General features: G+C 40.5%; 12 protein-coding genes across 12 annotated transcripts; 7 read left to right on the top strand and 5 right to left on the bottom strand.

Annotated features, from left to right (window-relative positions):
• The first annotated feature begins 950 nt into the window (after positions 1-950).
• Positions 951-2,111, top strand: BBOV_IV009230 (XPG I-region family protein). Its single transcript, XM_001610795.2, has 6 exons — positions 951-1,136; positions 1,172-1,616; positions 1,650-1,729; positions 1,763-1,837; positions 1,873-1,988; positions 2,024-2,111. The coding sequence occupies exons 1-6, from the start codon at positions 953-955 to the stop codon at positions 2,105-2,107; spliced, it is 984 nt and encodes a 327-aa protein (XP_001610845.2). The 5' UTR covers positions 951-952; the 3' UTR covers positions 2,108-2,111.
• Positions 2,112-2,330: 219 nt separating this feature from the next.
• BBOV_IV009240 (mTERF family protein) lies at positions 2,331-5,480 on the bottom strand. Its single transcript, XM_001610796.2, has 2 exons — positions 2,963-5,480; positions 2,331-2,928 (listed from the first exon to the last, which is right to left on the bottom strand). Exon 1 carries the CDS (start codon positions 5,424-5,426, stop codon positions 3,090-3,092), a length of 2,337 nt encoding a protein of 778 aa, XP_001610846.1. The 5' UTR covers positions 5,427-5,480; the 3' UTR covers positions 2,331-2,928; positions 2,963-3,089.
• Positions 5,481-5,548: 68 nt separating this feature from the next.
• Positions 5,549-8,650, top strand: BBOV_IV009250 (uncharacterized protein). The gene is made up of 6 exons (XM_001610798.2): positions 5,549-7,086; positions 7,119-7,333; positions 7,368-7,677; positions 7,875-8,261; positions 8,299-8,526; positions 8,562-8,650. Exons 1-6 carry the CDS (start codon positions 5,572-5,574, stop codon positions 8,637-8,639), a joined length of 2,733 nt encoding a protein of 910 aa, XP_001610848.2. The 5' UTR covers positions 5,549-5,571; the 3' UTR covers positions 8,640-8,650.
• A 17-nt stretch (positions 8,651-8,667) lies between these two features.
• Positions 8,668-10,137, top strand: BBOV_IV009270 (uncharacterized protein). The gene has a single exon (XM_001610799.2). The coding sequence runs from the start codon at positions 8,713-8,715 to the stop codon at positions 10,075-10,077; it is 1,365 nt and encodes a 454-aa protein (XP_001610849.1). The 5' UTR covers positions 8,668-8,712; the 3' UTR covers positions 10,078-10,137.
• A 236-nt stretch (positions 10,138-10,373) lies between these two features.
• BBOV_IV009280 (Syntaxin 6 N-terminal family protein) lies at positions 10,374-11,290 on the bottom strand. The gene is made up of 5 exons (XM_001610800.2): positions 11,169-11,290; positions 11,071-11,133; positions 10,805-11,030; positions 10,696-10,770; positions 10,374-10,662 (listed from the first exon to the last, which is right to left on the bottom strand). Exons 1-5 carry the CDS (start codon positions 11,216-11,218, stop codon positions 10,387-10,389), a joined length of 690 nt encoding a protein of 229 aa, XP_001610850.1. The 5' UTR covers positions 11,219-11,290; the 3' UTR covers positions 10,374-10,386.
• Positions 11,291-11,906: 616 nt separating this feature from the next.
• On the bottom strand, positions 11,907-13,599 carry BBOV_IV009290 (26S protease regulatory subunit 4 like family protein). The gene is made up of 4 exons (XM_001610801.2): positions 13,553-13,599; positions 13,378-13,488; positions 12,609-13,139; positions 11,907-12,574 (listed from the first exon to the last, which is right to left on the bottom strand). The coding sequence occupies exons 1-4, from the start codon at positions 13,587-13,589 to the stop codon at positions 11,937-11,939; spliced, it is 1,317 nt and encodes a 438-aa protein (XP_001610851.1). The 5' UTR covers positions 13,590-13,599; the 3' UTR covers positions 11,907-11,936.
• An 81-nt stretch (positions 13,600-13,680) lies between these two features.
• On the bottom strand, positions 13,681-15,331 carry BBOV_IV009300 (Nucleoporin complex subunit 54 family protein). Its single transcript, XM_051767641.1, has 5 exons — positions 15,151-15,331; positions 14,569-15,111; positions 14,170-14,530; positions 13,950-14,134; positions 13,681-13,915 (listed from the first exon to the last, which is right to left on the bottom strand). The coding sequence occupies exons 1-3, from the start codon at positions 15,194-15,196 to the stop codon at positions 14,205-14,207; spliced, it is 915 nt and encodes a 304-aa protein (XP_051623319.1). The 5' UTR covers positions 15,197-15,331; the 3' UTR covers positions 13,681-13,915; positions 13,950-14,134; positions 14,170-14,204.
• A 504-nt stretch (positions 15,332-15,835) lies between these two features.
• On the top strand, positions 15,836-18,222 carry BBOV_IV009310 (XRN 5'-3' exonuclease N-terminus family protein). The gene is made up of 9 exons (XM_051767812.1): positions 15,836-16,053; positions 16,086-16,167; positions 16,202-16,455; positions 16,489-17,146; positions 17,184-17,500; positions 17,538-17,590; positions 17,626-17,781; positions 17,817-17,996; positions 18,032-18,222. Exons 1-9 carry the CDS (start codon positions 15,844-15,846, stop codon positions 18,072-18,074), a joined length of 1,953 nt encoding a protein of 650 aa, XP_051623320.1. The 5' UTR covers positions 15,836-15,843; the 3' UTR covers positions 18,075-18,222.
• Positions 18,223-18,342: 120 nt separating this feature from the next.
• Positions 18,343-21,523, top strand: BBOV_IV009320 (uncharacterized protein). Its single transcript, XM_051767776.1, has 13 exons — positions 18,343-18,729; positions 18,764-18,855; positions 18,890-19,023; positions 19,058-19,211; positions 19,252-19,359; positions 19,396-20,004; positions 20,038-20,194; positions 20,230-20,292; positions 20,328-20,654; positions 20,689-20,921; positions 20,958-21,043; positions 21,084-21,305; positions 21,342-21,523. The coding sequence occupies exons 1-13, from the start codon at positions 18,528-18,530 to the stop codon at positions 21,517-21,519; spliced, it is 2,565 nt and encodes an 854-aa protein (XP_051623321.1). The 5' UTR covers positions 18,343-18,527; the 3' UTR covers positions 21,520-21,523.
• Positions 21,524-21,614: 91 nt separating this feature from the next.
• On the top strand, positions 21,615-22,248 carry BBOV_IV009340 (uncharacterized protein). The gene is made up of 2 exons (XM_001610806.2): positions 21,615-21,774; positions 21,809-22,248. The coding sequence occupies exons 1-2, from the start codon at positions 21,645-21,647 to the stop codon at positions 22,186-22,188; spliced, it is 510 nt and encodes a 169-aa protein (XP_001610856.1). The 5' UTR covers positions 21,615-21,644; the 3' UTR covers positions 22,189-22,248.
• Positions 22,228-24,199, top strand: BBOV_IV009350 (flavodoxin domain containing protein). Its single transcript, XM_001610807.2, has one exon. The coding sequence runs from the start codon at positions 22,298-22,300 to the stop codon at positions 24,167-24,169; it is 1,872 nt and encodes a 623-aa protein (XP_001610857.1). The 5' UTR covers positions 22,228-22,297; the 3' UTR covers positions 24,170-24,199.
• On the bottom strand, positions 24,144-27,267 carry BBOV_IV009360 (uncharacterized protein). Its single transcript, XM_001610808.2, has one exon. The coding sequence runs from the start codon at positions 27,225-27,227 to the stop codon at positions 24,204-24,206; it is 3,024 nt and encodes a 1,007-aa protein (XP_001610858.1). The 5' UTR covers positions 27,228-27,267; the 3' UTR covers positions 24,144-24,203.
• Positions 27,268-27,286: the final 19 nt, after the last annotated feature.

Raw genomic sequence — 27,286 nt, forward strand, 5'->3', positions numbered from 1 at the left:
GATGCCCACGTCACTATTAAGATATATTAAACCATCAAATCTACATACCACCTCCCGAATTTATTAACACAAGATAATTTCAGTAGTAGTACTGAAATGTATACTTCCTTAGAAACTCAACATTTAGTATAGTCGCAATAAGTCAATGTCAATATTTTTTGAGATGGTAAATGTCGTTTTTTAGATAAGATATTGACGCATTAATTTTACTGTTTCTTACTTAGTAGCGCTATACTTAGCTCTGTAGACCAGCTGATATACAGAATAGTGTTCTGCGTCTACGATTCTATGAGTGGACACTAAAAAGTCTGCATTATTAGATACAAGTTGTAAACATCGAGGCTCAAATGCACCACAAGCAACGAAAAAATATTGACAGCACAAGCGTATATTTTTTATGTAGTCCACCTCATCATTAGAGCATATGTGACTGTCCCTTCAAATGTTAACGCAGAGAAAATTTTTTCCCCGATGCAGTGACTAGCCAACTGGTACAATAAAGCATGGATTGGACTAATTAAAGATATACACGGAAGTACCTAACAACTTTATATCTCAATGAATCCACAAATAGGTATCCATAGATTATAGGTAACCGTATATATTCATAGGTCAACAAAAGGAAGTATATAAAATCGATACCAAAAGATTGTTACATTCCCAGATGTTCGTCACAGAAGGCATATTCATACTATTGCATTCATGCGAGCAAATGAGTTACTAGAATCATACGATATCTATGCATTTTCCTGTGTATAAAGCTGGTGTCTAATAACCGTTCCCAGGTATTTCCCAGTTATATATCCATAAGGATAGATAATAACGACTGAATAACAACTGAAATCGTACATGTGTATGATTTACGACAGTTTATATATTATGTGTAACGTGATGTGTATGAAGTAAATGGCACTTTTCCTCCCTGGAAAATGTTATCAATACCTGATTTTCAATGGGTGTCAATGGACTTATTAAATTTATCAAGTATAGATTCCCTGAAATAATCGTACCAGCACCGAATTTTGAAGTATTCGGAGGAAGGCGAATATTCATAGATTGCGCAATCCTACTACAACGTAGCATTCATGCAGCAACGACAGCGATTTTACGGAGAAGACGAAGTGACTATAAGAAGGGTATATCACCAGTTTACCAAACAACAGATTCACAGGAAACAACAACACATATATAGATGTCCACGCTATACGTAATGAAATTTGCAACCATGCGATTAAACCGCTGTTGCGCATGAACCAACAATTACGAGAAGTGCGTACTGGAGGTGGCATAGACGCTACTTTTGTCCTGGGCTCATCGCTTACCGTTAAGGACCTTTACATCGCAAGTCGTAACACAAGTGATGACAATGCAATAAACGTACTAGATTGCAAAAACCCGCAGTTAAGGGATTCACTGCGATTGTTTTTTGAAAACTCCAGCGTCAGACTCTATGCTGCGCCCAGCGAGCGTGATATGCTGCAGTTCGCCCAGAGGCTGTCGGATGCATTCGCCTGTGTAGAAGTGAGGCAGCCAAATATCGTAAGGCGATGCGTGGAGTTCTGCGACAGAGAAACTGACTGCGTTTTATCAGATGATACCAACGCCATCGCACTAGGGTAGGTCCTGTATACACCCCTACAATCCAACAGAGCACCTAATGTAATAAGGGACTACTGCGGCAAGAATGTCAGCACTACGATCAATCATATCGCATTGTTGGATGCTATGGGTAGGTTATATGTTTTGAGGATACATTTCAAAGGATTCTCACGTGATCAGTTCGTGGACTTCTGCGTATTATGCGGGACGGATGGTATACCGCTAATACCGCATATAGGTTTGTTTGAGTCTTTAAGTAATCAGCTTTCGCAGGACCTGAAAGAGCTTATCGTATTGTATCTAGTTTTAACTCCCTAGAAGCGTTCATTCATTCAGAAACGCTAGACAACTTCCTACGTGTACCAAACGTACACAAAACACTGCAAAAGGTATAGTCATACACTGTTGTCAATATATCACCCAGCGAAATGTAAACTTGGATGAATTCAAAAATTCACTTATGGATGTAAAATCACTAAGAAACACCCTAATTGACATAAACGTATGAAATGGAGATATTTAATGTCAAAGGACGTAGAACATTACCATCCAAAAAACAGATCAAATTGTGAACACCCTGTATGTACTATAATCGGGAAAGAAGTACAATTGAACATTTAGGAATTAGTAATTCTATTATTATAAAGTGAGACTATACATGGAGTCCATATCAGTACCCTGAAGAGGACGTGTAGTGTCACTTTATAGTGTAATATTATAGGAACAGAATATAACAACACGATTGAATGTTAGTTATATGGGCCAAAATTTCAATTGCAACTGACGTTGCCTAAGGTCTACCTTGCTACGTAATGTAAAAGGACGACCCACGTCGGCCAACTGAGCGTATATGTACTCAACACGCTGTATCAGCGGATTCTCCAAAGAAAACGATAAAGGGAGTGTACTGTCAGCAGGTGGCGATATCGATGCAGATTGCTTGCGATTGGATTTAGTAAACACCACCAACTCAACACGATTGCCTGATTCTAAAAATTTTCGAGCTGATTGAATCTTGCGTTTAAAGTCATTCTCAGCGCAATGGGCCGATATTTGCACTACTTTTACCTTAAGACTAGGATCAAAGCGAAATACAGCATTGGAATCCTGCGAACCTGTCTCCACAGGCTTTGGCTTATGCTGCTCAATAAAATCCTCATACTTAGCCAAGACGCAAATTGGCGGAGTAGATGACGGGCGGAATAGTATTAAATTGACACCTTCCCGTTTAGCAACGCTTAATGCCTCAGGAGTGTCAAAATCACCAACAAACTTCCCGTCACGTAAAACACGAACACGAGGAGCTGTAATCTGGTCATCCAGCGGTAGCTGTAGGTATTAGTAGATAACTATGCTAACATACCTTCGGACTACCGTCAGATAGCGTGCGATATGACCTAGGAGGACCAAGCGACTGACATCGAGACTCAATAGTTACACACTCACAAGTAGGAGCACACACCCTAGCGTAGATCCTCTTAAAGACGTTATTAAAGTACATCTGTGGGTAAAGGAATCTTTAGGGCGTCTTCCTTGCCCTGAATCAAGTCGCGATAAGATAAATTGAAGTGTTGCTGAAACAGAGCATCATCATACTTAATGAGGATTTCAAAAGTTATATCGCTGTTAACCTGATCATATACAGCCATGTACTTGGAATGGTCAGGTGGTAGTATGTCAGGGATACGCTCATCCGTTACAGTCTGCCCGTAACCTTTATAAAAGCCAGATTCAAATAAGAATCGATAGACTTTCAAAAACTGGCCCTTGTATATCTTGTTCATGACAGCTATGTGCCGAGGAATGATCCTGTCGTACAACGAGTAACTCAGGCATTTGGGAAAGTCTATTATATCACCTATAGAACGGCGCATCACACGACGGTAATAACGAATCTTCGGGCGCACAGTTCTAGGGACATTGAAAGTTAATACATTAGGGTATTTGTGGACAATATTGATTATATCACCAAATGTAAATCCCTCATCACTGTCATATAACTCTAGACAACGGTTGTAGAAGTTACCGTAACGCAGCACCTGAGGACGGGTCCTCCCAATCCACAAAATATCCTCAAAACTGAATCCTAAGTCACAGTGAAGTCTCCTCATACGGTCAATTATAGTCGAGGGCTTAGATAAACCGATCTTGTGCATCCTTCTTAACATTTCCTTCACCTCATCCACGCTCCACGGAATTTTGCTACCGCGGGATACATCCCGAGCTGGCGGCTCCTGGTTTTCCGTATCTTTATCCCTAGATACTGTAGAAGTACTCTTGATGGCCTCAGAAGGTGGTAACATGGGTTCACTTAAGTATTGAGACATTTCCTTGGAAAATGATACCACCACCGGGTAGTCAATGCGATTGACACTCTCCTTGGTACTGTACTCCGGCATTGTATCCTTGAAATTGTCCGAAAAGTTGCGATCCATGACTGCATCAAAGTCATATTCACTATTCGCAAGACGATGGTTAATTAAGGAGTCGCAGGCGTCCAGGAAGCGCTTAAACACGCTGTTCCTGTTGTGCTCAAAAATGGGAAATGGCTCCCTTATGGTATCAGGCCTAGAACTGCGAACTTTAAGCAAGTGGTCTGCAAAAGGATCGTTCCGTATACGACCGATGCGAGCATATATCATTGGACGATAACGCTTTTGTGTTTTATCTGGCAGATCAGTTAGCAGTGGTATGTCACCTGAGTAGTCCATGTTGAATCTTGATACTGTCAATAAAAAGTCAACAGTACTCTCGAAAATGTTAGGCTTAGACATGAAAAGCATGGAATCCCTTAATAGCCTCAACATCTCGTAATTACGCAATGCCAGTAAATGAGGTAAGCGGATGCGTTCCACCATATGGACCAAACGGCGCTGTGGCAGGGTCAAGAGTATTAATATGTTACTGTCCTCACTACTGTTGTCAAAACCCACTACAGTGCGCTTGACCTGAATGCGACTTTTATTCAAATTGCGCTCACGCGGAGTCAGCTTCTGCAACTTGCCGTCAACGACCCTTTGCTTTATCTCAGGGCGTAACTCAGTGTACTCACGACGAACCACACGGTTGCAGTACTTCAAATCGTGCTTCATCTTCACAAGATTGTAGAATCGTAACGATTGTTGTGACGGCTCCGCAAAATACTTGTGCCAAAACCTACGGCCACGAGCCATACGCTTTAAAAACCAATCCTCCTTGGGAGAAGGAGGCCTAGTCATGTCTCCGTCCTCCGGAGGTACGCCGTCGTCGACATCATAGTCCTCATTCTCAGGGGCAAGAGGTAACCCGGAGTCGTCATTCTCGTCAGTTATATTGTCATACTTCCTATTCAACTCCAATCGGTGGTCGTATTCAGCATCGGTAAATACCTTATTGACAGATCCGAAAAATGAGCGTAATGCGAAATGGCGTGGTTTGTCCTTTGCATATAACCTTATATGTGATTGGAGCGGATGATCATCCGTTCCATGATACTTGTCACTAGCATTAAGGTACCCAGATGACAAAGAAACAGCATAAATTACACCACTCCTACCGTGGCATAACGATCTATCACCTTTTATAAGTGTAGTAGAAGCACTATTGATGCCCGGGGTAAGAGTTCGTCCTACCTGGGTACATCTAAGTGGATCGAAGGCAACATGCCGAATGGGTTGCGAAATAAATGACAGATTCCAGGTAATGCCACTCGGTACACGATGTGACAAGATATTTCCATGCCCGTTTCGATGCCTTGGGTCGTTTTTAACAATCACCCCGCGCATAGACAGACATAGCTCCAGTGGCTCCAAGCAAAAAAGCAAAAAGAACACATGCCACAGCCACATTTTTCGTCATAGTGCCAATATAGATGCCTTAACGCACACATTGACACATTATAGAAATAATAAATCGCAATGTGTATCTCCCTAGTGTGTACCCATCCCAGATTCCACACTAGAATATATCGATTATTGGCAATATAAATATATTATGGATATACCGCCAATAGTGAGGTGTGTCCTAAATAGAATAGATGGTAGTAATTTAGGGCGGTTTTCTAGAACAATACCCAAAGAAGCTTTCACAACTAAGGAGTGTACCACAACAGAGGATAATACAAAGCCAAAGGGGTGCTCTGGTAACTCCAATGGAGCCCCTAGGGATCTTAAAGGGCATAAGAAACCGTCTTTAAATGTAAATAGTGAACCGTGGACTTTAGCGGAGGCTCCTGGAGCTTCTACACCAAAGATAGAGAAGGGTGAAGTATTAACAAAGCCTAACAAAGAAGCAAGGAGGAAATCTCTTACTTTTAAACCTTTAACCTTGTCCAAGTTGATAGAAGCTGATATAGCAGAGACAGCAACCCTTATAAAGTCACTGGTGATAACTCCAGGAGCATCTTGTGAGATACATGATTGCTTTGATCGTAACATAGAAACATTGGCACAAACATCATTGCATCGACCGATAAATCTCAGTAAAAAGGTTTTAAAAGTTGTAATCGCACGTGTGAATAGTATATTAGACCTCTTCTCCTTTACGGATTCAACCAAGTTAATATTCGCATTGGCTCACCTGGATACAAGGCTTATACCAATATATCAGCCACTCATCACGCACTATATATATTGCTTGAACAATCTAGTCGATGGGACGTCAAAACTTGCGCCACAGATAGAAAATGGAATTCGATATGTATCCAAATCAGTGGGAAGTAACACCTCGGATATATCAGATGATGCTAGTGATGTATCGTTAAACAGTATCAATAACAAATGCGTTGCATTACACTGTAATAAAGTGGTACCATTGACTCAGTTACCAAACAATATCGTAGAATCCATTGCCGTGGTGATTACTAGTGTCGAAATATTAGCTAGAAACATTTTACAAATTAGACCTACTAAACCTCAGGATGTGGGTATTAGGACCAATGCATTGGATGTATTCAAAAACGATGATATATCAGATAAGGGAAATGTATCGATTAGAGACCGTATGGATCCCACTTCACTTGACGGTGGCAGCCGAAACAAGTCTACAAACGGCCCGGCTAATGGAACTCAAGAGAATAGTATAGCCAAAACTGATAGCCCATACATGATATCCATGGATCATTGTTTCTTTGGAAGCATTGAAGATCTAACAAGACAATGGACTACAAATGAAACTCTAGGGAGTACTTTTAACAGCTCAGTTATTGAAGCACCAGACATATCAGATTCAGATCTGTCTAGTATGTTCAAATGGCTACAAACTTGTGCGATCCAGTTGTCATCAACGTTAGAACGATACTTGCAAATGATAGGAACACGTGATAATACCTATTTACTGCCTATAGCACAACTTATGGGAACTATTACACTCCAATTGCCAACTATGTGCGAATATGTTTTTAGCAACGTGAATCTTGATGTTATGGACGGGACTGAGCTACATGATTTCATACATGCCTGTGCATTATCGATGAACATACATCAGGTAGATCTAAGCAACGTGATAAAGGTAAATATATATTGTTGCATTATATCGTCCAGAAATGCATGAACAAGCTGATGGATAGGAGTTATATGCCGGAATCCGCCAAGGGCGTATCTAAGGTTTTTCATAGCCTGTACCTCACAGGGAAAATGGATACCGAATTAATGACGGCCGTAACAAATCATATGATAGAACATAATATGGAATTTAGAAATTATACTGAATTCTACAGAATTGGGATACCAATAGCAATTGCAGGCTTGATTGTCGAGTAGGTTACGTTTTGCTTTGACATATCCACGCAGTCAACGGATATGCCAATGGATTCTCAGCCATATGGCATCGAATGCCCAAGAGTTCGCCAAAGTAAAATCGCACTACCTATTTCTATTAACCGCTATCGCAAACAACATAGATGTCAAGTATAAACCCGTTGAAAAAATAGGATTACAAGTAGTCTCTATGGAAACGGATATATACGAGAAAGCTGAAGTGCACCTCAGACAACATGATGGAGATAAAGCATGCTTCCCGAACACCCGAGCAGCAGTGGTACATCTTATAGACATGGCTAACGGATTCATAGAGTCAAGCTCACACGATGAATTAATACAGGTGAGAATACGTCCATGCTATTTGGTTTTTTGCTATATTAATAGAACTATGTTAGAACTCGAATGGCTACTATAGTCATCACGTCGATGCAGTAGACACTAGTCTAACTTCAACGTGAGAATTGAATCATTCGCGATCATAAAATCCTATTGAATACAATGCTACTCTGGTATATAAATACAGCTCATCCTCTACAGATACTGCTCCTAAACTGTGTCAAAAGGTTTAAACCTAATGCAAGAATCAAGTTCGCATTACTAAAAGAAGCGAAGCGACGTGTAAATGAAATGCATTGTGGTGGTATAACGCACGTGATGCAGACATTATTCACACTCTTTAGCCCTAATTCGCCAGAGCTTATCGATGTTATGACAATGTACCTAGATCGTGTAGTGGCGGAAATAACACAATACAACACCGGAGAAATCGCACAAATTGAAGCACCGGGACTATTTAGTATAACATTGTTTCAAGACGTCAATATACTGGCCAACATGCTGTCAATATTCGATAGGTGCAACCTTAACAGAGGAGACCTTGCAACCCAAGTGGTAACACTGCTGGAGCGACATAAGTACCAACAGGTGGGTCCAAGCGGTCTCCAATTGTAATGTTTGGCAGCTGGAAAACGCTCACTGTCAAAGCCTTATAGATATCATACACTTCCTCGCATTCTCACTGGATCAGCATGAAGCAATTGATATAATCGCAATTTTATTGCACCAAAGGATTGAAAGTGTTGAATTAACAGCAGGACAACTAGCAGCAATTGCTGAATGCTTTATCGCAGCACCAATGGCATTGAATCCAATGAAACATCCCGCACTTATAACGTCAATCAAACTAAAGGTATGTACACATCCAATGTATTATGCATACCACAGGCTAAAACTGCAAAGGGTGAAGTGAAAATACTTGAGAAAGTATTAAAGAAACTTGATAACCCATCCACTTCAATGTGAATTCAGCAAACCCACTTTACTCCCAACATAGCAAAACATAAACGAATTCAAACAAAATTGTTTTCATATAAATATGAAAAAATCACACACATATAACGATGAATCACTTTTCTATGTCGATGTGGAAGGAGAAGGATTCGTTCCCGCAGTTGAGGAAGAGTTCGCCGACTGTGCTATTAATGTGAAAGACACACAGAAGAAAGGTAAAAACAGCATTGAAAAAACAATAAAACTGCATCTACCACGTGTAGCTCATACTGGAAATCTGTCAATGATCCGGAGAAGCCTCACTCCAAGTGAAACAGCTCTACACAAAGAAACTGTCCTAAGAATCAGGAAGTTCATATACAATTCTATCGCCGTAGAAGATTTTTGTATATCTTTCGACGTTGAACGCAATTCTAAGAAAACGGAAGATGATTTATCGGAAATTTCCGATGTGTCGTCAGTGCAATCAGACAGTGATATACCTGATGCGTTGACAAACTCGTCACCATCAAGATATGCACGTTGCAGCGGACCTGCTGGGCCAAGGAAAGTACCTAGAACAGATAATGCCGCATATATGAACAAAGATTTCCAGTCGAATTCTAGAATAGATAGACAGCACGATCTATCGGTGGCGCAAAACCATATCGATGATGTCACCATGACAGATAATAGTGATACCCGTCCTAAGACTAAATCACTAGATATACCACAACTTTGCGGTATTACCAGGAAATTAAAAAATTGCGCCGATGTCATGGCTGATGAGCCTGCAACAATGGATATATGCGGTAACGATGGTATCCAACTGCAACTTGATATGCAAAAGTTAACGAATACAGTAACAGATATCGAACACGTACAAATGTGCTCATCAGTGCCATTCAGAAGGTTATTCAGGATATCAAAGGAAAATCTGTCACAAGGACTCCTCAACGCAGGAAAACGTTACTTCCTCTCAGGAGATGGTAAAAAGACATTCACCGCAAAACCATCACATAAGGCATATCTGGCACACCTCTATCGACGTAAACGCAGTGTATGCTTCTTTTGTGGATTCTTGACGTGTCCACGAACGGAAAACTCAAAACAACGTTGTGAAGCAATGCGTTGCACCAACTGCTCTTTCAAACATAAGGGTGGTAGAAATGGATGTAAAGATAAACGGAATATGGTAGAATACTACCACCGAACTAATGATTGGCGTTCAAAACGTACGAATCCTTGGTTTAATATGTCCAAGCAAATCAAAATGCACTTAAGGTGTTTCAATTGCAATAAGCCAGGAGAAGCCAATATGGCTTGCAGAGGGGTATCATGCCCCAAAGGCATTGATACACTAGACTACCGCTGCCTCGAGTTGCTAGGTAAACAGAGCTTACATACGCTTGTCAGGCAAAAGCCACAAATGTTCAAGCATCTAAGAGATAGGCACTTTGAATTTAACTAACATACTGTTCAGTAATCGCTCGTTGTACATAGTTGTATTATAGACTATCCCTGATAGACAAAATCTAGAAGCCTTGTTTCTATAGATGTTAATAGATTCCTGGATATTCACTTCATGGTGCATATGGATCTCCATGAAGCCACACGGTTAACTACCGGCGCACTCAAGATGGTACTATGGCTTTATCTAGTCCATTCTATAGAACCGTAACTGAAATGATACTAAGCGATTAACATTTAGTCGAGTTTATCAATGTACATTGTAATCCACTGTTTAGTGTGGCCTATTTGGGCTGCACAGTCAACGACATTATAATAAAATGATAAACAGCAGAAGAACTATAGAAATCAAAAAAAGGGTGATCACCAAACGAAGCAACGAAGGGTTCTTGGTGTCAAGAAAAACAGCCATACGCTTAGTCAATGCGTTCAAGCGTAAATTAGTCTCATCAAATGCATCCCCAACCTCCGAAATCAAAGCGTTCTGATTAGTGACCTCCACATTTATAGCACGAGCATTCTGGTGTAAATTTTGAGCAGATGCATTGAGAACAATTATGTGCGCGTCTTGCTGGTCAAGCATATCCTAAGGATAATGTGCTTTGTAGAGATAACATACCTTCTGACTCATTAGCTGGTGTTGCGCAAATGAGGAACTGCATATGGCAGGTTGGGGGTTGTCAGGAGTAGTAGCCTACAGACCATTGTCATCTCGATAATAAAAATACCTGTCGGTTGCGATCATGGACGCCCTTTATCTTAGAGCGAAATTCGTCAATATTAGACTGACGTTGAGCAATAATCTTCTTAGTGATGCGGTAACGCTCACGGTTGTTACTAATAGTATCAATCACCTTCTGCAACTCTGAAATGTCACGCTCGATGGCGCTACAAACATTCAACAGCTCGCTACCCTTACTAGTTGATGTCAACGGAGTGTTTGGAGGCATAGTACTGCAATAAAAAATAAAGGCATAATAAACATATTACACACCGTAACTCCTCAAGCACTTGCGATTGAAGCAATATTAGCTTGCGGATATTCTTGCGTACAGTGCTGAAGCACATGTATAGTAATACAGAAACACATACTTCTCTGCTTCATCGTAAGGATCACGCATCGCCATGTCAGTTGTCGCCATCTTAGTGTCAGCGGCGCAGTTGCACTAAAGTCATCAATCGACAGTCAAAGCTGCCTTAAAAACTATAACATTTGCATGTATAAGAAAATATTGTCGTAATTTATGCAATAACACAATGCTGAGTTCATAAATACATGTCCGCCATGCGCCTACAAGTTCCCGGTGCCACACGACATCGATACGTCACAAAAGCTTTATGACACCAAAAAGTACTTTAATAATTAATGATTTAATATATACTATGTTGTATATCGTCGTTACCCATTAGGTGTAAGGAAGCTGTGCCACCTACATACCAGATCATGTAACGCCGAACACATATGACCTGAAGTATACACAACATTTATACAGTATGCCCTTATCCACTAACACACAGTGTGTTAACACAGAATTTCTATCGACCACAGGAGCAAGTCTCTAATGCAATGTGTAACTTCCAGTATAACCTCCGCACCGTAGAATCCAAAGGTAAATAGTATGTTAGGTGTAGTCTGTAATGGATTAGTACATTGCAGTAAAGTTGGATCTAGTACTCAGGGTACGTGTATGTCACCCTGCCTGTAACTAAGTGGCACTAGGTGAAGTCCATTTTATGCTTAGGGCAATATTTGAACTCTTTATGTTTATGTATCACGAGGGATTTATTGTTGATTTTCATTACAGAAGATGGGAATTGTGGCACCTAATGTACAATTTCAAAGAGATTAGTGGGATGTTACTAGCAGTACATGCTCTCCGGAATATTGCCCTTCTTTAACTGAAGAGCCTTCTCACGAGCCTTGCGCAAATCAGCCTGGGTAATCTGCATACGCCGTTCACGAAGAGCTAACAACCCAGCCTCAGTGCAAATGGCCTTGATATCCGCGCCACAGAGGTCGTCCTTAGTGTTCACAAATTCTTCAAGGTCCACATCCGATGACATGGTCATCTTAGATGTATGGATCTCAAAGATCTTACGTTTAGTCTTGGTATCTGGATTGGGTAACTGTATCTTACGGTCTATACGACCGGGCCTGATAAGAGCAGGATCTAATGATTCGATGCGGTTAGTAGCCATGATAACCTTCACATCAGCCTGAGGATCGAAACCATCCAGCTGGTTTAATAACTCCAACATAGTCCTTTGAATCTCCTTCTCACCACCACTGGTAGCGTCATAACGCTTAGTACCGATAGCGTCGATTTCGTCAATGAAAATAATAGATGGCGCGTTTTCCTCCGCAACACGGAACATCTCACGAACTAGTTTAGGTCCCTCACCAAGGTACTTTTGAATGAGCTCGGAACCCACAACACGTAAAAATGTAGCACAGGTCTCGTTAGCAACAGCCTTAGCTAACAATGTCTTCCCAGTACCTACAAATGTATAATCTAGAATAAATCAACATACCTGGGGGACCATACAAAATTACACCTTTCGGAGGACGAATGCCAACCTCCTCATACAACTCAGGGTGAGTTAAAGGCAACTCAACAGCTTCCTTAATCTCCTGGATCTGGTCTTCCAAACCCCCGATATCAGAGTAAGACTCTAAAGGAGCACGCTCAACCTTCATCAAGGAAACCAAAGGGTCAATTGCATCCAGCAATATACCCACCACGCTGTTGGTCTTGTTGTGTAACAATACGGAACAACCAGGCTCAAGTAGTGTTTTGTCAACAAAAGATAAAATGTTGACGTAGTACTCAGGGCCCATGGAACTAGTTACGATAGCGTGATTGTCATCAATCATCTCCTCCATGGTGCCAACACTCATTGGACTGCCACGAAGGTCCTCTAAACGAAGTAAATCGTCCTGATTCTTGTTTTTAGTAGGATTCAAACGAATTTTATTAGCGACATATTCCTCTTCCAAAAGCAAATAGTCCTTTATTCGCTCCAACTTCAACAGCCGTAACCGGCATTTTGCACTAGGAGTGACTGCAACAATATGATGGAATGAATAGTAAACGATAACACGTTAATGCCACTACATGATAACCACAAATGACGCAGTGTTTACGCCAGAAGATATAGTATCATCTATGTTGCAATCACTTAGATGTAACATATACCAGCCATAACATATCCACGTGTTGTATCCACGTTAAACTGTAATGTGTACCCTCAAATGGCAAGTGTTATTTAGGGGAACTAAGACACATAGTTAGAAACACACCTGTTGGAATCCGAACTGGAGCAAACTGGCGTTGCTGCTTCTTCTTATGTTTGCCAAAAACTGGAGGTGGAGGCTTCTCACGAGGTGTGCTGTCTTCATTTTTCTTGCTCTCTGTATACAGGTTACAACTGAGATGACCGATGCTGTGGAATAGCAACAGATACACAACACATACCTTGGTTATTATTTAAATCCCCCTGAGCGTTACCCATTGCTATAAAATGTAAATAGGTACTAATTCATCTATCGATGCACGGCGTCCCCACTCATTAGTACACCTATAACCAAGTACTACGCAAATATCTTAGTTTAAAGGATTCAGACTAAGTTCACGCAATCGCTCTGGATTGCTCACCAGAAGCTCCGCAGCTTCCGCATCTAATGGCTCGATAGGTTGTGGTTCCACAAGCAAATTAAGCAAACCTAACGCTGCTGTTCCGACAGTATACACGGGACGCCAGTCCTCACGAACAATATTTAGACAAACAGCTCCAGCACACTTAGGAGCGTTCGCGCCCAGGATGTTAGGATGACGAATCTGCAGTATTTGACACCTAAATAAACACACGTACCGAACTTAAACATTTGACCCTTAGACGCTCATGAGGGTATCCCTCAGGTATTACACACTGAAATTTTATAGGAATCCCTTGCCAAATGCCTTCCGATGCCGTTACAGTTAACTCCAGACGGGAGAGATCGTCAAGGTCAAATGGACGCAACTCAATGTTCTCTGGTAAATCCAAACTAGATAACTCTAGAAATAATATAATAAGTTTTTAATAAATTAACCACGTTGAAGTCGTAACAATGAAGGTAATGAAAGACTAGGCATCCTGCGAAAGACTCAGCCGCAATGACTCTGCCCCGCGTAATAACTGCAGTATACTGTTAGTGTTGCGTTCAATATTAGCCTGAATTTCGTTGCGCTCCTCATCAGATAACAATGGCAACGGTGAATCGGAATTCGACTCACGCTGACGGTAATACGTTTGAGACTCTGTGCGGATACTCTCCATGGTGTCCTGACAATCCTTGATTTTACGCAACCATGAGTCAACAGTGAATTCAGAAGCAGCTTGCGATAAACAGGCAGAATGTATGTCATCAGCAACCTTGTCACGGACACAAACACCCAGCATTGTAGCAGTCTCTGTAACAAAACATTAAACCATAGAATACGATACATACCGTCGATTAACGATGATACCTGCACTTGCTTGTAAAATATATGTTGACTCTGGTCACGTAAACTGCGCAACATCTTGCGCATATGCTCAGAATTGTCCAACAGACGCTTGCAGTTATCCATCAAATTCTCATATGCCTTGTTCATGTTTTCCTGCTCCTGTAATGTCTGCGTAATCCGAGAACCCAACTCCTCAACACCAAATATTGGGACTATAGCGATTTTAGAAGGATCGGGATTTTCACGCTTCGCACGCTCAAAACGCTCGTAGCACTCCTCAGCCTCACGAACGATGGTTTCCAGATTCCGCAGACGAGTTTTCGAAAATCTATTATTAGGTTCCTCTCCATATAGACGATAATGCGCCAACTGTTTATGTGCGTCAAGCAATACGCTATCCAGGTAATCCTCAAGCATACGGTTAAACTCCTGGCAGTGATCAGGACTAGAAGAATACGAAAAACATAGTAAATCTAAACTGAGCTTCTCCAAAACACGGACACACTCATCCTTGCGATTGGCAATCTCTTCAAGTGATATTTCACCTGGTTACCAATGAAATTATCAAAATAAGCGAAACATACCCTGAATGGCTGACTCGCCCGGTACCGTAGATTTAGAATCCTCCATAGCTAATAAGCCAAGATTCCCCTACAGGTGTCATAAGACATACGGAATAACTCCAGAAAGCTTTTAATAACAAGATTTCTGGACAGTGGACCTAATTACAATACTCTACGCGACACACGTATCATATGGGTGTAACAACGCTGTGCTGTGCTTTATGTAATAAAATATCATTTGTATAATAATATAAATTATTTTTACATCTTCAAAATTTTAATGCACAATCAAATAATGACTACAGTCCTGTCTACGCGCTATACCCTGCAAAGGCAATATAACATCGTGCTTAGTCGTATTTTGCCGTTCAGTGCCTTCATGTAAATAATAAACGCCTTTTCTATGTTAAAACCTAGAGTAATAGCGCTAGGAAATACATGGAATCATAATGTTCTAGAGCAATCTAGATGCGACACACTGATGTTCTCTTTAGTAATATTGTGTTGTGATATTGTGATACCACGCGTTACAGTAAATATGCTTTTTTGTAGCCTCCCAGGAAGTACGATCAATGGCCAATATATCATGTTGATGCCTCCGCGGCACATAATAGATACATTCCATGGAAATTCAACAAAAATGTGAAATGTGTAGATTGAATAACTCATACGATTGAGATGTAACTATAATGCAACCCGTAGGAATCGGAATGTATGCAGATGTTTTTAATCGTAGAGCTGCTTGCTCTCGTGATAGCAATATGTCAAGCAATAAGTATATCAAGCCGAAATGTAAATGCCGTTAACGAAACGAAACATAGAAAGGCATATGCATTGTCTTTTATTACACCTTCATCATGCTCAAGACAGAATGGTGCCATTATACCCAAACGCTGGGATGGAACAAGATGCAGGGATGTTAAAGTAAGTCACTTTTGCAACGTACATATGTACAGTGCTATGGAGTTCCACGAATGTTCTACTGGCTGCTGGATAACTTCGGCTCTTTTAAGTCCGGCTTAGAGAAAGTAATTGAAAGTAGGTAGTTATCTAGTGACACAATATAATATAGGACGGCCAGTGGATCATCTATACATGGATATGAACGCAGTTATACATGTCGCCACCCATGGTAACATATCACCCGTAGTTCAAATGGCAAATGAACAAAGATTAAGAAGAATTACATCAGCCATAGAAATGATGTTCGATATAGTCAGACCAAGGAAAATGCTCTATATGGCAGTAGATGGAGTGTGCCCAACCGCAAAAATCAATCAACAACGTGGAAGAAGGTTTCTTACGTCAAAAAACGTTGACCCTTTAGTAAGTAAATTGACTTCAAACCATAATCTATAGGCTGATATATGCAGCGCAGTGTCAGCAGAAGATGGATATACATATATAGCGAAAAGGTTGCCTTTCGACGAATATGATAATGTATCGTTCAATCCAAATTACATTTCTCCAGGTACCGATTTTATGAAAATTGTCGATAGCGAAATTTCAAACTGGCTAGCATTAAAAACAGAAGAAGGCTTCTTTGGAAAATGCATGGTGACGTATAATGGCGTTACAGTGCCTGGAGAAGGAGAACATAAGATATTCCAGTGTATACGGAAAATGAATAAGGTATGTAAAAGATCCAGAAAGGATGTCCACCTAGTTTATGGCTTGGATGCTGACCTCATGATGCTTTCTATGGCAGTGAAAATGCCAAATATCAAAGTACTCAGAGAAGAACGGAACTACGCACCACATGTAGTCTCAAAAAAGAAAGGTGAACCGTACTTCTCAACCGATACAGGTATAGTACACCTACATAAATGGGACTTTATTGACCTCAAAAAAACACATTTCGAAGTTGCTTCGTTGCATTCGCTCAGGAAACGTATGTATGAAAGATGCTGGGGGTATATCATGAGGAAATACGGACCATCTAGTTCCTCATTCCTCAACAGACCTGAAGCGCCATATCGCATTACTGATGATTTTGTGCTATTGTCTTTCCTAGCAGGTTCGTGGTATAATCACAAATCTCATTCACCCGCTAGGTAACGATTTCTTGCCAAGATTGCCTACAGTAGACCTTGCAAATGACAGCTTCAAACAGATGCTGGTCACCTACTATGGACTCATGCACAAGTGGCAAGGATTCTTGACCGACGGATCTAAAATACATGTACCAAGGCTGCAAACGTTATTCAAGTCCTTGGCAAAGCACGAAATGGAGTGGTTCAAAGAGAAGGGGATAATCGAAGGAGTTCCCGAATATAGCGACCGAAAACTATACGCTGATTACTACCATGAAAACAAATGTCAAGTAGATTCAAAAGCAAACGTAAAGAAAATGTGTATAGACTATATTAAGGTACGTCACTTTGAATGTAGTTGTTATCTATGGACAGGGACTTTTCTGGATACTTATCTACTACCACCATGACTGCCCAAGCTGGGATTGGTAGGTCGAAAAGATCGCATCTTACACACCTACAGGAGTTACCGATACCACTATGCCCCGTTGGTGTCCGATCTCGCAGAAGTACCTAACATAGAGGTTACATTTAATAAAGGAGGGCCTATAACACCATTGGAGCATCTTCTGGCAGTATCCCCGCCAAATAACACTGAACTCCTCCCTCCATCATACAGGTAATACAGACAAATGGCGCAAAATGTCGATATAGGAAACTATCTGCGTCGACAGGAGAGTTGCGACAGTACTTCCCTACGGAATTTGAAATAAATGAAGATGGCAGAATTCACGAATGGGAGCATGTGGTAAAATTGCCATTCGTAAACACACAGAAGCTTGTGAAAGCAGCTCAAAAGGCTAACCCGGGATTGAAATACAGCTCCCTATATAAGTAGGTCCAATCCATACATTATAACAAAACCATAGGAACAAAAAAGGGCATGTGTATGTATACCAGAAATTGCCATAAGATACATTGTCTGATGTTCAAACGGACGGTATCTGATACCGCAATCTTAAGGTCAATTTACCAGGTACACTAACACACAACCCGTACTGTGTGAGAGCATAGCAGAAAACTTCAAACTTCCATCTAATTATATCACAACTATTGGCTTTAGAAAAGGATTAGTGTCATATGACATCTGACTTTTATCTATTCATCAAAGAATCTAACGCTTATTGGATACTAATACCTTGCGTTACACATTGACAATAAACTTTCACTTCAGGTCACACCTTTCACTAGAATGTTTTCTGTTGAATCAATAATCATAGATACAACAATAAGACACATTAGTAACACATATCAGCATTATGTAGAACCATCAATGCCGCGCTATAACAATTAGGACTATATTTGAACCTCAGATTAACATTTGAATGTATTTAAAAGTTTAAAACTGTAAAGATATACAATCGTATGCACATGGTGTATCCTGATGGACACAGTGGATGGAGCGTCGAGTTCAACCTCGATCGCAGCAATGATGCACATCCAAAAGATGAATCTTCGGAACAGGCGTACACCAATGGCTTGGACGATGAAAAGAAAGTGATGACAGTCACCCCGGGATTACATTGCGGTCCAGCAGGACGGAGAACATTGATCAAGTGGATAGAAGGTAGGTTATAGTATACTAGTTACTATGATTGCAGACAATTATAAAATGCGGAAGAAGGCGCATCATGTTAACCCAGGCGTGCGGGCTTGCAAGCTTTGGCAAGATTCACAAGGATTCTCCGAACCTGTATGTCAATGTCTTCCATTTACCTACGTTGCAGATAGCAAAAGCTATAGTTGAATTGTTAAGGCTAAACGGTGTCACAGCTAATGTAACATATAAAGATGTTTTTGAAAACCATCTCTGCAAATTATTTTCAACGCTCATCAAGAAGTCGCCGGACGATAGAGAAAGGCATGTCATATTACGCAAAATATAAACATCTCAGATTGATCACGCTAACAGAAAAAATGATGTCAATGTTTCAAGTAACACAAATACAACCTCTTATCTGTGATGTATTGGTTAAATTAGACGAAATACCACAGTTCGCCATGATAAAACTACTTGACAAAACGTCATCAGCAGAAAATTTCTTCAAGGTATGGTTTATAAGGTTATCCCAGAATTATGTCTATACAGATTGCACCAATGACTGTGAAAAGGAAAATATTGGCGGCTTCACCAGAAAGGTTGTATGACATCGTGTCACCGCTTATAGAAGATGCATTATTTCTCCTAGATCTCGGGGTAACTGATGTGGCATCATTCTTATACAATATATAGATCCTAGAAGATGATATGAAAGAAACGAAATTGTATACGGGATATCATAAGAAATATACCCATATAATAGAAACAATAGTAGAACTTATTGGGCCGCCCAAAACACAATGCTCCAAGACAATATACTTTTTAGTTCAACAGATCATAAGGGTGATGTTCATGAGAAGCGTGCTTACTGCAAAATCTTCAAGAAATAAAATAAAAGATATAGAATACGAAATCGGGTTTGAACATGTGGTCTTTGATTCTGTCAAATTCCATATGATCAACAATGAGGACGATGATCCGTATGCTGTATACAGGAGATATGCAGAAATGTCTGTATGCATAGTCTACAATCTAGAGAAAAACGCAGATGAAACCGTTAGAAGCGTTAGTGAGATCAAATGTCCAGGCAACGGAGCATGGAATCTGAGTGCCATTCGACATTCAATAACGGTGACATACCAAGAAAAGTATATGTTACAACCAAACGAAATAATGGCTTTAGAACCACTGACTTCGGCTATCCAACTAGTTACTACAATAACAGATGGGTCAACGGGAAAACTTCCAACGGAATTGTTTCACAGAATGACTAAACAAAAAGGTCAAAATTTGAAGATTAAGGTGGGTATAAACTTTTATGTTAATTATTAACAGAATGATATGGAACTGTTCGACCTTACATTTATGTTAAGCCACCCGCTAGTGGCCAACTGTATCTTGGCATATGCAATAGGAATGATAAAAGATACAAGCGACGCCATCATATCTCTAAGAGCAGGAATGGATGAGTGGTTAGCATTGTTAGCACTGGGTAGTTTTAATTGTATATCAAAGATAACATATCAGGGCTATCTTCACATTATATAGCGGCATTTAAGTACTTTGTAGAAGCGGAGCTTCATCTAACTGGTATATTCATGATCCTCTGTTTTAAGTGCGTTCAGGTGACATATGCTGTACAAAATCATTTCTGAAGCCATTGAAAAGCGAGGGTAAACCGGTGTCCTTGTCGAAATTGGTTTCATATGTATATCCTTTGGATAAGGGTACCAAACACGGAGGGAATGATTTGCCGCCATTCCTAACAAATATCACGATACAAAAAACCTCAAAACAAGGAAATGCCAAAGATGAAAACATGGATTCGCATCTGAGTTTCCATGAATTACTACTTATGTATATGCCAAGGATAGATATATCGGCGTTAAAGAAGTTTATGGCTGTCTGCGACGATTTCTATCTAATAAGAGAAACTACTAATGATATAAAAGGTGTGTTTTATAAAATGGTTTTTATAACACGCAGCCGATGGTACCCAGTTGTTAAGGAGCATACTGGAAGCTTATCAGGAGCCTAACCTAGATCCTAGGGGCCTTATACAAAAGATGTCTACCGCTGTAGAAAACCATAGAGATACTGCGTCACAGAAGTATATATTAGCATTAGAAAAACTTCATGGAAAATTCAAGTTTATCAACAGCAGCGTAATGGGAATATTGACGAACACATCCAATATCACAAAGCTATTCCAGAAAATGGTAAGTGAACATATATATAACCTGTATGGCATATAGGTTGGTCTAAAAATCATCGCAAAGGGAGTAACACACAAAATGTCAAGACCTGTGATTAAGCCCGTTTTGTACGAAGAAATCAAAAAGTATGTAAACCACTTATAGAACATATGTAGCATCATGCAGGATAAATCTAGTACACCTCAGAAAACCGGCGGATTATCTATGCCTATGTCTTATTAGGCTAGGATTCTCAGCAATGAACTTGGTGGAATTCGACTCACTCGCGGAATTCATTGCCAACATAACTATTCAAGGACAACTTGCAGCGTTCATCCCGCTATATGCATTAGCAGCCAAGCGTGGAAGTTCACAGGAAATAGAACGCCATATAAACAACATATATGGGTAAACGTATTTATGAACCTCAACAAATGTGTACAGCCTAGGGAATCAACTCTTTAATAACCAAGAGGACTATCGCAAAAAGGAGTTGTATACAGCAGCTTTCACTCATATCCAAGGATTATACGATATCCAAGAAACACATAGCACGATGCACCCACGTGAACAAACCACAGAACATCTCGAAGATCCATATAAAGAAAACATAATAAAATAAATATATTATATCATTATACCGTAATAGTGTAAGGGGGGCTGCCTTCTTTAGGGTGACACACCCCAAGGAAGGATACCACACGTGGCCTACCGACACTATTATATATATGTGAGACATTACTCTAGATGGTTGCTTTGGGATTCGTGGACCGAATAAAGTCGGTGTTCACCGGAAACACTCAGGAAGGCGCCGAAGAGTTCAAGGACCTACGTAAATATGAGCGACTCCTGGAAGAGGAACGAAAGGTAAAAGAGGGTAAGTCAACAATACAGCTATTATATCGATGTAGATAACATAGAATACAACCTCAATAGAGAAGCCAACACTGCACTCAATTTCGCAAAGGCGTACGGTGAATGTTATGACCAGTGTGCCGGATTGGCTCTGCGACAGGAGCTGAAGGCAGCATCACTGGAATCACTCATACCCAAAGACGTGGTAACCGTAGCTTCGAAAGATATACTTACGTTCAAAAAGAACCCTGGAGAAGCTGCAGTAACTGATTTGGTGGGAGAAATACTGGGTGAGGATATGTCAGAAGGGCCGAAACCAACGGCCGAACATATAATAAAGCAACAACTAAACGAAGATATCAGACGCAATATACGTATATATGAGTTGCAGTGTGAAGCCAAGTGTGCAAAAGAGTTCATTCATCTTATGAAGTGAGGATACCGTAGTAATACCTCGGTTATTATGAACAATATTATCATAATCGAAAACGAAACATCGAACATACATACGTCTACATAATCTCTTTCTCTAATTCATTACCACGATGAAAGTTATTGTGGTATATGCAAGCGAAACCGGATGTGGCGAGGCCCTGGCTTACACTACGTACATCGAACTGTATAAAAGAGGGATAGATGTCAAGGTTAGGTCTGCTTGTATGGTCACACTGAGGTACCTCGTTGCATTTGATAGATGTATCTTTATAGTTTCAACCGCTGCTTTTGGGGAATTCCCTCACAACATACATCCGTTAGTTGACGCATTAAGGAAAAGGAAGGCTTGCCTTTCGTTAAGTTACACAATATTCGGTCTGGGAGATTCAAAATATCCGTTGTATAACTACGCTGCAAGGAGGTTAATATCCGTATTGAATAACTTTGGTGGTACTTGCTTTTATCCACCGGGATACGGAGATGACCAACATCCACTTGGTCACCTGGGAGAGTTTATTGCGTGGTTACCCGGCTTGTGTAAATGGTGGAATGCAGAAGTGATTTATGAACCAATGCCCATGAAATTTGCGCTCAAAGTTGTTGGCCTTGATAAACGAATAAAGGAAGGTAGGATAGATATCAAGGTCAATATGGGTACCATAAAATCAAACGAACTCATCACGCCTGAAGTTTACTTCAGTCCTGTCAGAAACATATTGGTTGATTTTTATGGGCAACTTTATGATATAGGGGATGTATGTAGGTTGTACCCTACAGGTAACGCTGATGAGGTTGCTGAGGATCTTAAATCCCTTGGATATGATCCCGATGAAGTTGTTTTGATAAAACGAATGCCAGATGGCTTTGAATTTAACAGGGATTTGGAAATCCTAGTTGAAGGAAATAATTTTGATAACGATAATCCAAATCGCTTACCATTCGAGGGTATACCGATTAAACTACAAAGACTTTTCACTGAGTTTCTCTGTCTGAGGAATGTATGCACACAATGGCAAATGTACATTATGGCTGCATTCGCTAGGCAGGAAATTCATAAAAACAAATTGTTAGAGATGTCGGCATTTACAATTGATGCATGTGTTCAGTATAATAATTACTGCAAAGATGAAAAAAGAACCTTAATAGAGGTGCTTAAAGACTTCCATATGACTAATCTCCCATTGAATGTCCTTGTAAACATTGCTACGCCGTACTATCCAAGATTCCTTTCGATTGCTTCATTAGGAAGCACCATCGGAATTGGGAAATTCTTCGATAATCCCTTGAGCCCTTCGCTAGGATCGATTTCATATCGTTGCTTCAAAAAGTTCTTGAATCAATCAATGGCTAATACCGGAATCATGGAATTGTACGTTGGTGAAGTCGTACACCGCACACCCAACGGCCGTATAATTAAGGGGCAGGCTTCTGAAATGCTTTATAAAGGTGTCCCAGGTAACCGGTTCAGGTTCGATTTTGTAAACCATGGACTAGCAAGGAGGATATTGAATATAAACAAACCAGTGTTGTTCATTTCCACAGGTACAGGTCTTGCCGCCTGTAAACCTTTACTTGAAAGCAGAATACAGATGCAAATAACAATGTGGAAAGAACACTTCACACGTCCGAAGTTCAGGGATCTTGCTTTCTTTGGTTACAGAAACCGGAAAGTAGATCAACTGTATGTGTCTAACTTTAAGCTACTTAATCTCTGGTGTGATGTTCACATACTGTACTCAAGAGGAAGCAAACAAAAGGTTTATGTCCAAGACGGCGTAGCCAAGTACCCACATAGGGTACTGAACATTCTGATGAACGGAACAGTAATTGTTACCGGCAGATCAAACCCTATGCCAAAGGAAGTTATGCAAACCCTTAAGAATATACTAGTTGAACACGCGGGTTTTGAAACGAAAGCAGCTGAAGAGTACATCGAAGATGCAATATTAGGAGGTAGGATTGTCTTAGAAACATGGGGATGAGACATTAAGAACTGAATTTAGTAGTATATTGAATTTAGCCTAGTGCTGGAAACTCAGAGTCTAGCAACACGAACTTGGACGAATTCCGCACATTTAATGCTTGTGCATAGTTCCTTCTTGTCTTATGCAACTGTGGAGCATTTCCATTGCCCAAAACGGGAAAATCATCATCGTTCTTGAGTTCCACGGCGGTAGTCTTAGCATTCAAATAGTAGTCAATGATCTCAAGGTGTTCCACACGACATCTGCGGAGGGCATACGTGCAACGTGAACTCCAAATCTTAGCTAAAGAGTCGATGTCGGAATGCTTTGACTCTTTCACGAGGCGATGGAACTCCGGTTCCAGCGCTTGTAAAGATTCAAGCACCTGCATAGGTACAAATTCTGATAATATGGTGAACCTCCGAGGACCATCCATTACCAATTGGTCTAGTTTAAGACGAGTTGTAACACGCAATCGATAATCCGTTGATGATGCTTTGTACTTTACTGCGTTTCCCCCTAAAGCACTCTTAATCACTTTAATCATAACAGTCAAAAAGTCGGAATTCAAACTTTGCTTGAAACAGTCTTCAACAGACATTACATAGCACTCGTTGTCCAAAGATAAAGACGTGTTGCCGTCTGTGAGCTCAGTAGGACACTCTACTGGTTCCTTGTCTTCAGCTTCTGGGAGACGTGGCTCAACCTTGCCCCAAGCAGATGGCCTGCGTTCTTGGTGTGGTAGCAGCCTTTGCTGACGGCGCTGCTGATTCTGCCGATCCACCATATGCGCTATGCTACGACCTTTTTCTAAGACATCAAGAGATATTTTTTTCTTGTTTTTGGGTTTTACCATTGCGGATAATGAAGCAGGTGATGTTTTCTTCTCAGAGGCACGGGCAATCGACTCTTTGAGAGCATTCAACAGCCAATCAAATGATTGTTTTACTACAATCCTGTTGGTGCATTCTATCATATCCCCCAAAGTGTTAAATAACAGCAAACCATTGGGTGAGACACGATGTTCCTCAGATATAACCCTAAATGAACGAGGTAATTTCACATCTTCGTATAAGTCAATACTGTACAGGAATACAACAGACGGTGTCAAAAACTTTTTTACAACGTTAAGTAAACTTGGTTTCTGTTCCGCAGTCGCTTCTCCTGAAAGAGATGATTCGATAGCGGCCTCATATTCAGTACGGAGTGTCATCACATATTCATCTAATTGGCGTTGAAAATCTGCAGGTAAATGCTCTAAAATCGAAGAACGAGGGGGCAATTTACCAATTTTCAAAATATCCACGACGCGATGTAAATCACTAACAACGCGAATAGCACATCTTACGTTAAACATGTCATAGTCATACTCCTTAATTGCAATATCGGACTTCAAATTTATCAGCGTTCCAGCAAAAGCGTCCAATATATCAGTAATATTATCTACCTTTGTTAGACTAAAATCTTTCAAATGAGGGTGCTTTAGTAACCAAGCTTCAAATTCTTTGGAAAGCTTGGGAGTCTCCGGAGGAGCGCTAGATTCATCGCATTTGACAGTACAGTCCTTTATAATTCGTATGTTACCATCCCACAGTAACGTTGTAGAGTTTATCTGGCATACATATTGCGAAGGCCTAGTATCAATTGTCCGAGCCTCGTTGTTTGGCGGTGGCGGTTTTGGTTTTCTAGCCGTTGATGATCGTTGACGATGTGGATGTTTTGACATGTAATGAAGGTGTAACTGGAGGTCATCAGGGAAAACAACAAACATGCAATCTGGCTCTTCACATGGATAATGATACGTTTTATAATGATCATATAGCATGGCATAATCCGTGTAAATATCGAACGTATACCCATCCGAATCACATATATTGCAATAGAAATGGTCCGTTTTTGCATGGTTCTTCAGTTCAGTAAGGTCCCATTGATAACGGTTGCAAGCAACGCAAAGCATATGAGGGGGAACAGCAGGTACAGAATCAGGATCACCATGTTTTATGTGTAATTTGATATCTGTTTGTCGATATAACGGCATTTCACAAATGTACTTCTTCAAGCGAAAGTAACCTTGACATATGTCACAGATAACCAAACCATGAGTAGACTTCAAGTGCTTATTCAACGAACCAAAAGAGGTAAATTGTTTAGACTGAAGATTCACTATTGCTTTCTCCATTGCATCTTTCGTTTTAGGAAAAGATGGCGGCAGCCATGTTGCCTTGCAGTCAGAAGACCAGCATAAAGCAGTGCTGACAGCCCTAAAAAGCATGTATATACTAAAGTTCTCAAACAACATGCGATGTGCAGGAACAAATATCATCTCACCATGGAAATGCGGACGTGGATGACGAATGTTGTAGACATCGTGAAAAGGATCACGTTGCTCACGTTTTTCTAGAGATAACTGCTGTGTCTTTTGTATAATGTCTTGCATACTTTTGTCGGAAGGTTTCCTTATACCCTTGATCATATCACGTGAAGATGACAAAAACGTGTTGTGCAAGTCCTTTATGTTTATCTGATCCTGCGATAAGTAAGTGCGATTTTTAGAAGTGTCTACACCAAGAATGGTCAAAAGTTTCTCCAAACCAGATAAATCCAATTCTGGTGTTAAGTCTTGAGTATACAGTCTTAAATCAAAACAGGCATGAGTAAAAAATGGATTTGTACAAATAACCAATATTTCAGATACCTGTTTGCAGTAGGGACATTCAAATATATTACAATCATCGTAGAAGTTCTTTAAACGCATCATACAAAGAAAACACATCACATGGTCACAAGTTCCAACAGCACAAATTAAAGCATTTTCGTAACATATTGAACAGCATAAATAGCCATGAAAGTGCTCAGATACCGGATGTTGTCTAATAGCCTCCAGCTGATCACGAGATATACCATGCCTACGCGAAACTTTGCTCTGTAAATAAGCATCAAACATAAGATCATATAGGCTATCTTTAAACAACGTATACGGAGATGTTGCGTTATACGGGGTGGGTGTGTTATTACGAGGACCGCCGCCGTGCCCTCCGGAACCACCCTTAGGTGGAAAGCGACGCCCTCCACCCATATGTATTAATAAAGTGTATGTTTATTATGTTATGGAACTCTAGGAAGCGGGAAGTGTTA

This window comes from Babesia bovis (genome assembly GCF_000165395.2).
Source record: "Babesia bovis T2Bo chromosome 4 map unlocalized Chr4_1, whole genome shotgun sequence".
Classification (NCBI taxonomy): Eukaryota; Apicomplexa; class Aconoidasida; order Piroplasmida; family Babesiidae; genus Babesia; species Babesia bovis.

Bases quoted from the DNA above. Each gene is read 5' to 3' on its own strand.
- BBOV_IV009250 (XM_001610798.2), top strand. From the start codon at position 5,572: ATGGATATACCGCCAATAGTGAGGTGTGTCCTAAATAGAATAGATGGT. The intron at 7,678-7,874 runs GTGAGAATACGT...CATCCTCTACAG, and splicing joins CACACGATGAATTAATACAG to ATACTGCTCCTAAACTGTGT. The intron at 8,527-8,561 runs GTATGTACACAT...TGCATACCACAG, and splicing joins TAACGTCAATCAAACTAAAG to GCTAAAACTGCAAAGGGTGA.
- BBOV_IV009320 (XM_051767776.1), top strand. From the start codon at position 18,528: ATGCACATGGTGTATCCTGATGGACACAGTGGATGGAGCGTCGAGTTC. The intron at 19,360-19,395 runs GTAACTGATGTG...TACAATATATAG, and splicing joins TATTTCTCCTAGATCTCGGG to ATCCTAGAAGATGATATGAA. The intron at 21,306-21,341 runs GTAAACGTATTT...AAATGTGTACAG, and splicing joins CATATAAACAACATATATGG to CCTAGGGAATCAACTCTTTA.
- BBOV_IV009290 (XM_001610801.2), bottom strand. From the start codon at position 13,589: ATGGGTAACGCTCAGGGGGATTTAAATAATAACCAAG. The intron at 13,140-13,377 runs GTGTGTTTCTAA...ATATTGTTGCAG, and splicing joins TCCAGTTCGGATTCCAACAG to TCACTCCTAGTGCAAAATGC. The intron at 12,575-12,608 runs GTATGTTGATTT...ATACATTTGTAG, and splicing joins AATTTTGTATGGTCCCCCAG to GTACTGGGAAGACATTGTTA.
- BBOV_IV009310 (XM_051767812.1), top strand. From the start codon at position 15,844: ATGCAGATGTTTTTAATCGTAGAGCTGCTTGCTCTCGTGATAGCAATA. The intron at 17,591-17,625 runs GTAGGTCGAAAA...ACACACCTACAG, and splicing joins GACTGCCCAAGCTGGGATTG to GAGTTACCGATACCACTATG. The intron at 17,782-17,816 runs GTAATACAGACA...ATGTCGATATAG, and splicing joins CTCCTCCCTCCATCATACAG to GAAACTATCTGCGTCGACAG.
- BBOV_IV009230 (XM_001610795.2), top strand. From the start codon at position 953: ATGGGTGTCAATGGACTTATTAAATTTATCAAGTATAGATTCCCTGAA. The intron at 1,137-1,171 runs GTATATCACCAG...ACAGATTCACAG, and splicing joins ACGAAGTGACTATAAGAAGG to GAAACAACAACACATATATA. The intron at 1,989-2,023 runs GTATAGTCATAC...TATATCACCCAG, and splicing joins TACACAAAACACTGCAAAAG to CGAAATGTAAACTTGGATGA.
- BBOV_IV009280 (XM_001610800.2), bottom strand. From the start codon at position 11,218: ATGGCGACAACTGACATGGCGATGCGTGATCCTTACGATGAAGCAGAG. The intron at 10,771-10,804 runs GTATTTTTATTA...AATGGTCTGTAG, and splicing joins TCCATGATCGCAACCGACAG to GCTACTACTCCTGACAACCC. The intron at 10,663-10,695 runs GTATGTTATCTC...CATTATCCTTAG, and splicing joins ACCAGCTAATGAGTCAGAAG to GATATGCTTGACCAGCAAGA.
- BBOV_IV009350 (XM_001610807.2), top strand. From the start codon at position 22,298: ATGAAAGTTATTGTGGTATATGCAAGCGAAACCGGATGTGGCGAGGCC.
- BBOV_IV009240 (XM_001610796.2), bottom strand. From the start codon at position 5,426: ATGTGGCTGTGGCATGTGTTCTTTTTGCTTTTTTGCTTGGAGCCACTG.
- BBOV_IV009300 (XM_051767641.1), bottom strand. From the start codon at position 15,196: ATGGAGGATTCTAAATCTACGGTACCGGGCGAGTCAGCCATTCAGG. The intron at 15,112-15,150 runs GTATGTTTCGCT...ATTGGTAACCAG, and splicing joins GGGCGAGTCAGCCATTCAGG to GTGAAATATCACTTGAAGAG. The intron at 14,531-14,568 runs GTATGTATCGTA...GTTTTGTTACAG, and splicing joins GGTATCATCGTTAATCGACG to AGACTGCTACAATGCTGGGT.
- BBOV_IV009270 (XM_001610799.2), top strand. From the start codon at position 8,713: ATGAAAAAATCACACACATATAACGATGAATCACTTTTCTATGTCGAT.
- BBOV_IV009340 (XM_001610806.2), top strand. From the start codon at position 21,645: ATGGTTGCTTTGGGATTCGTGGACCGAATAAAGTCGGTGTTCACCGGA. The intron at 21,775-21,808 runs GTAAGTCAACAA...ATATCGATGTAG, and splicing joins GGAACGAAAGGTAAAAGAGG to ATAACATAGAATACAACCTC.
- BBOV_IV009360 (XM_001610808.2), bottom strand. From the start codon at position 27,227: ATGGGTGGAGGGCGTCGCTTTCCACCTAAGGGTGGTTCCGGAGGGCAC.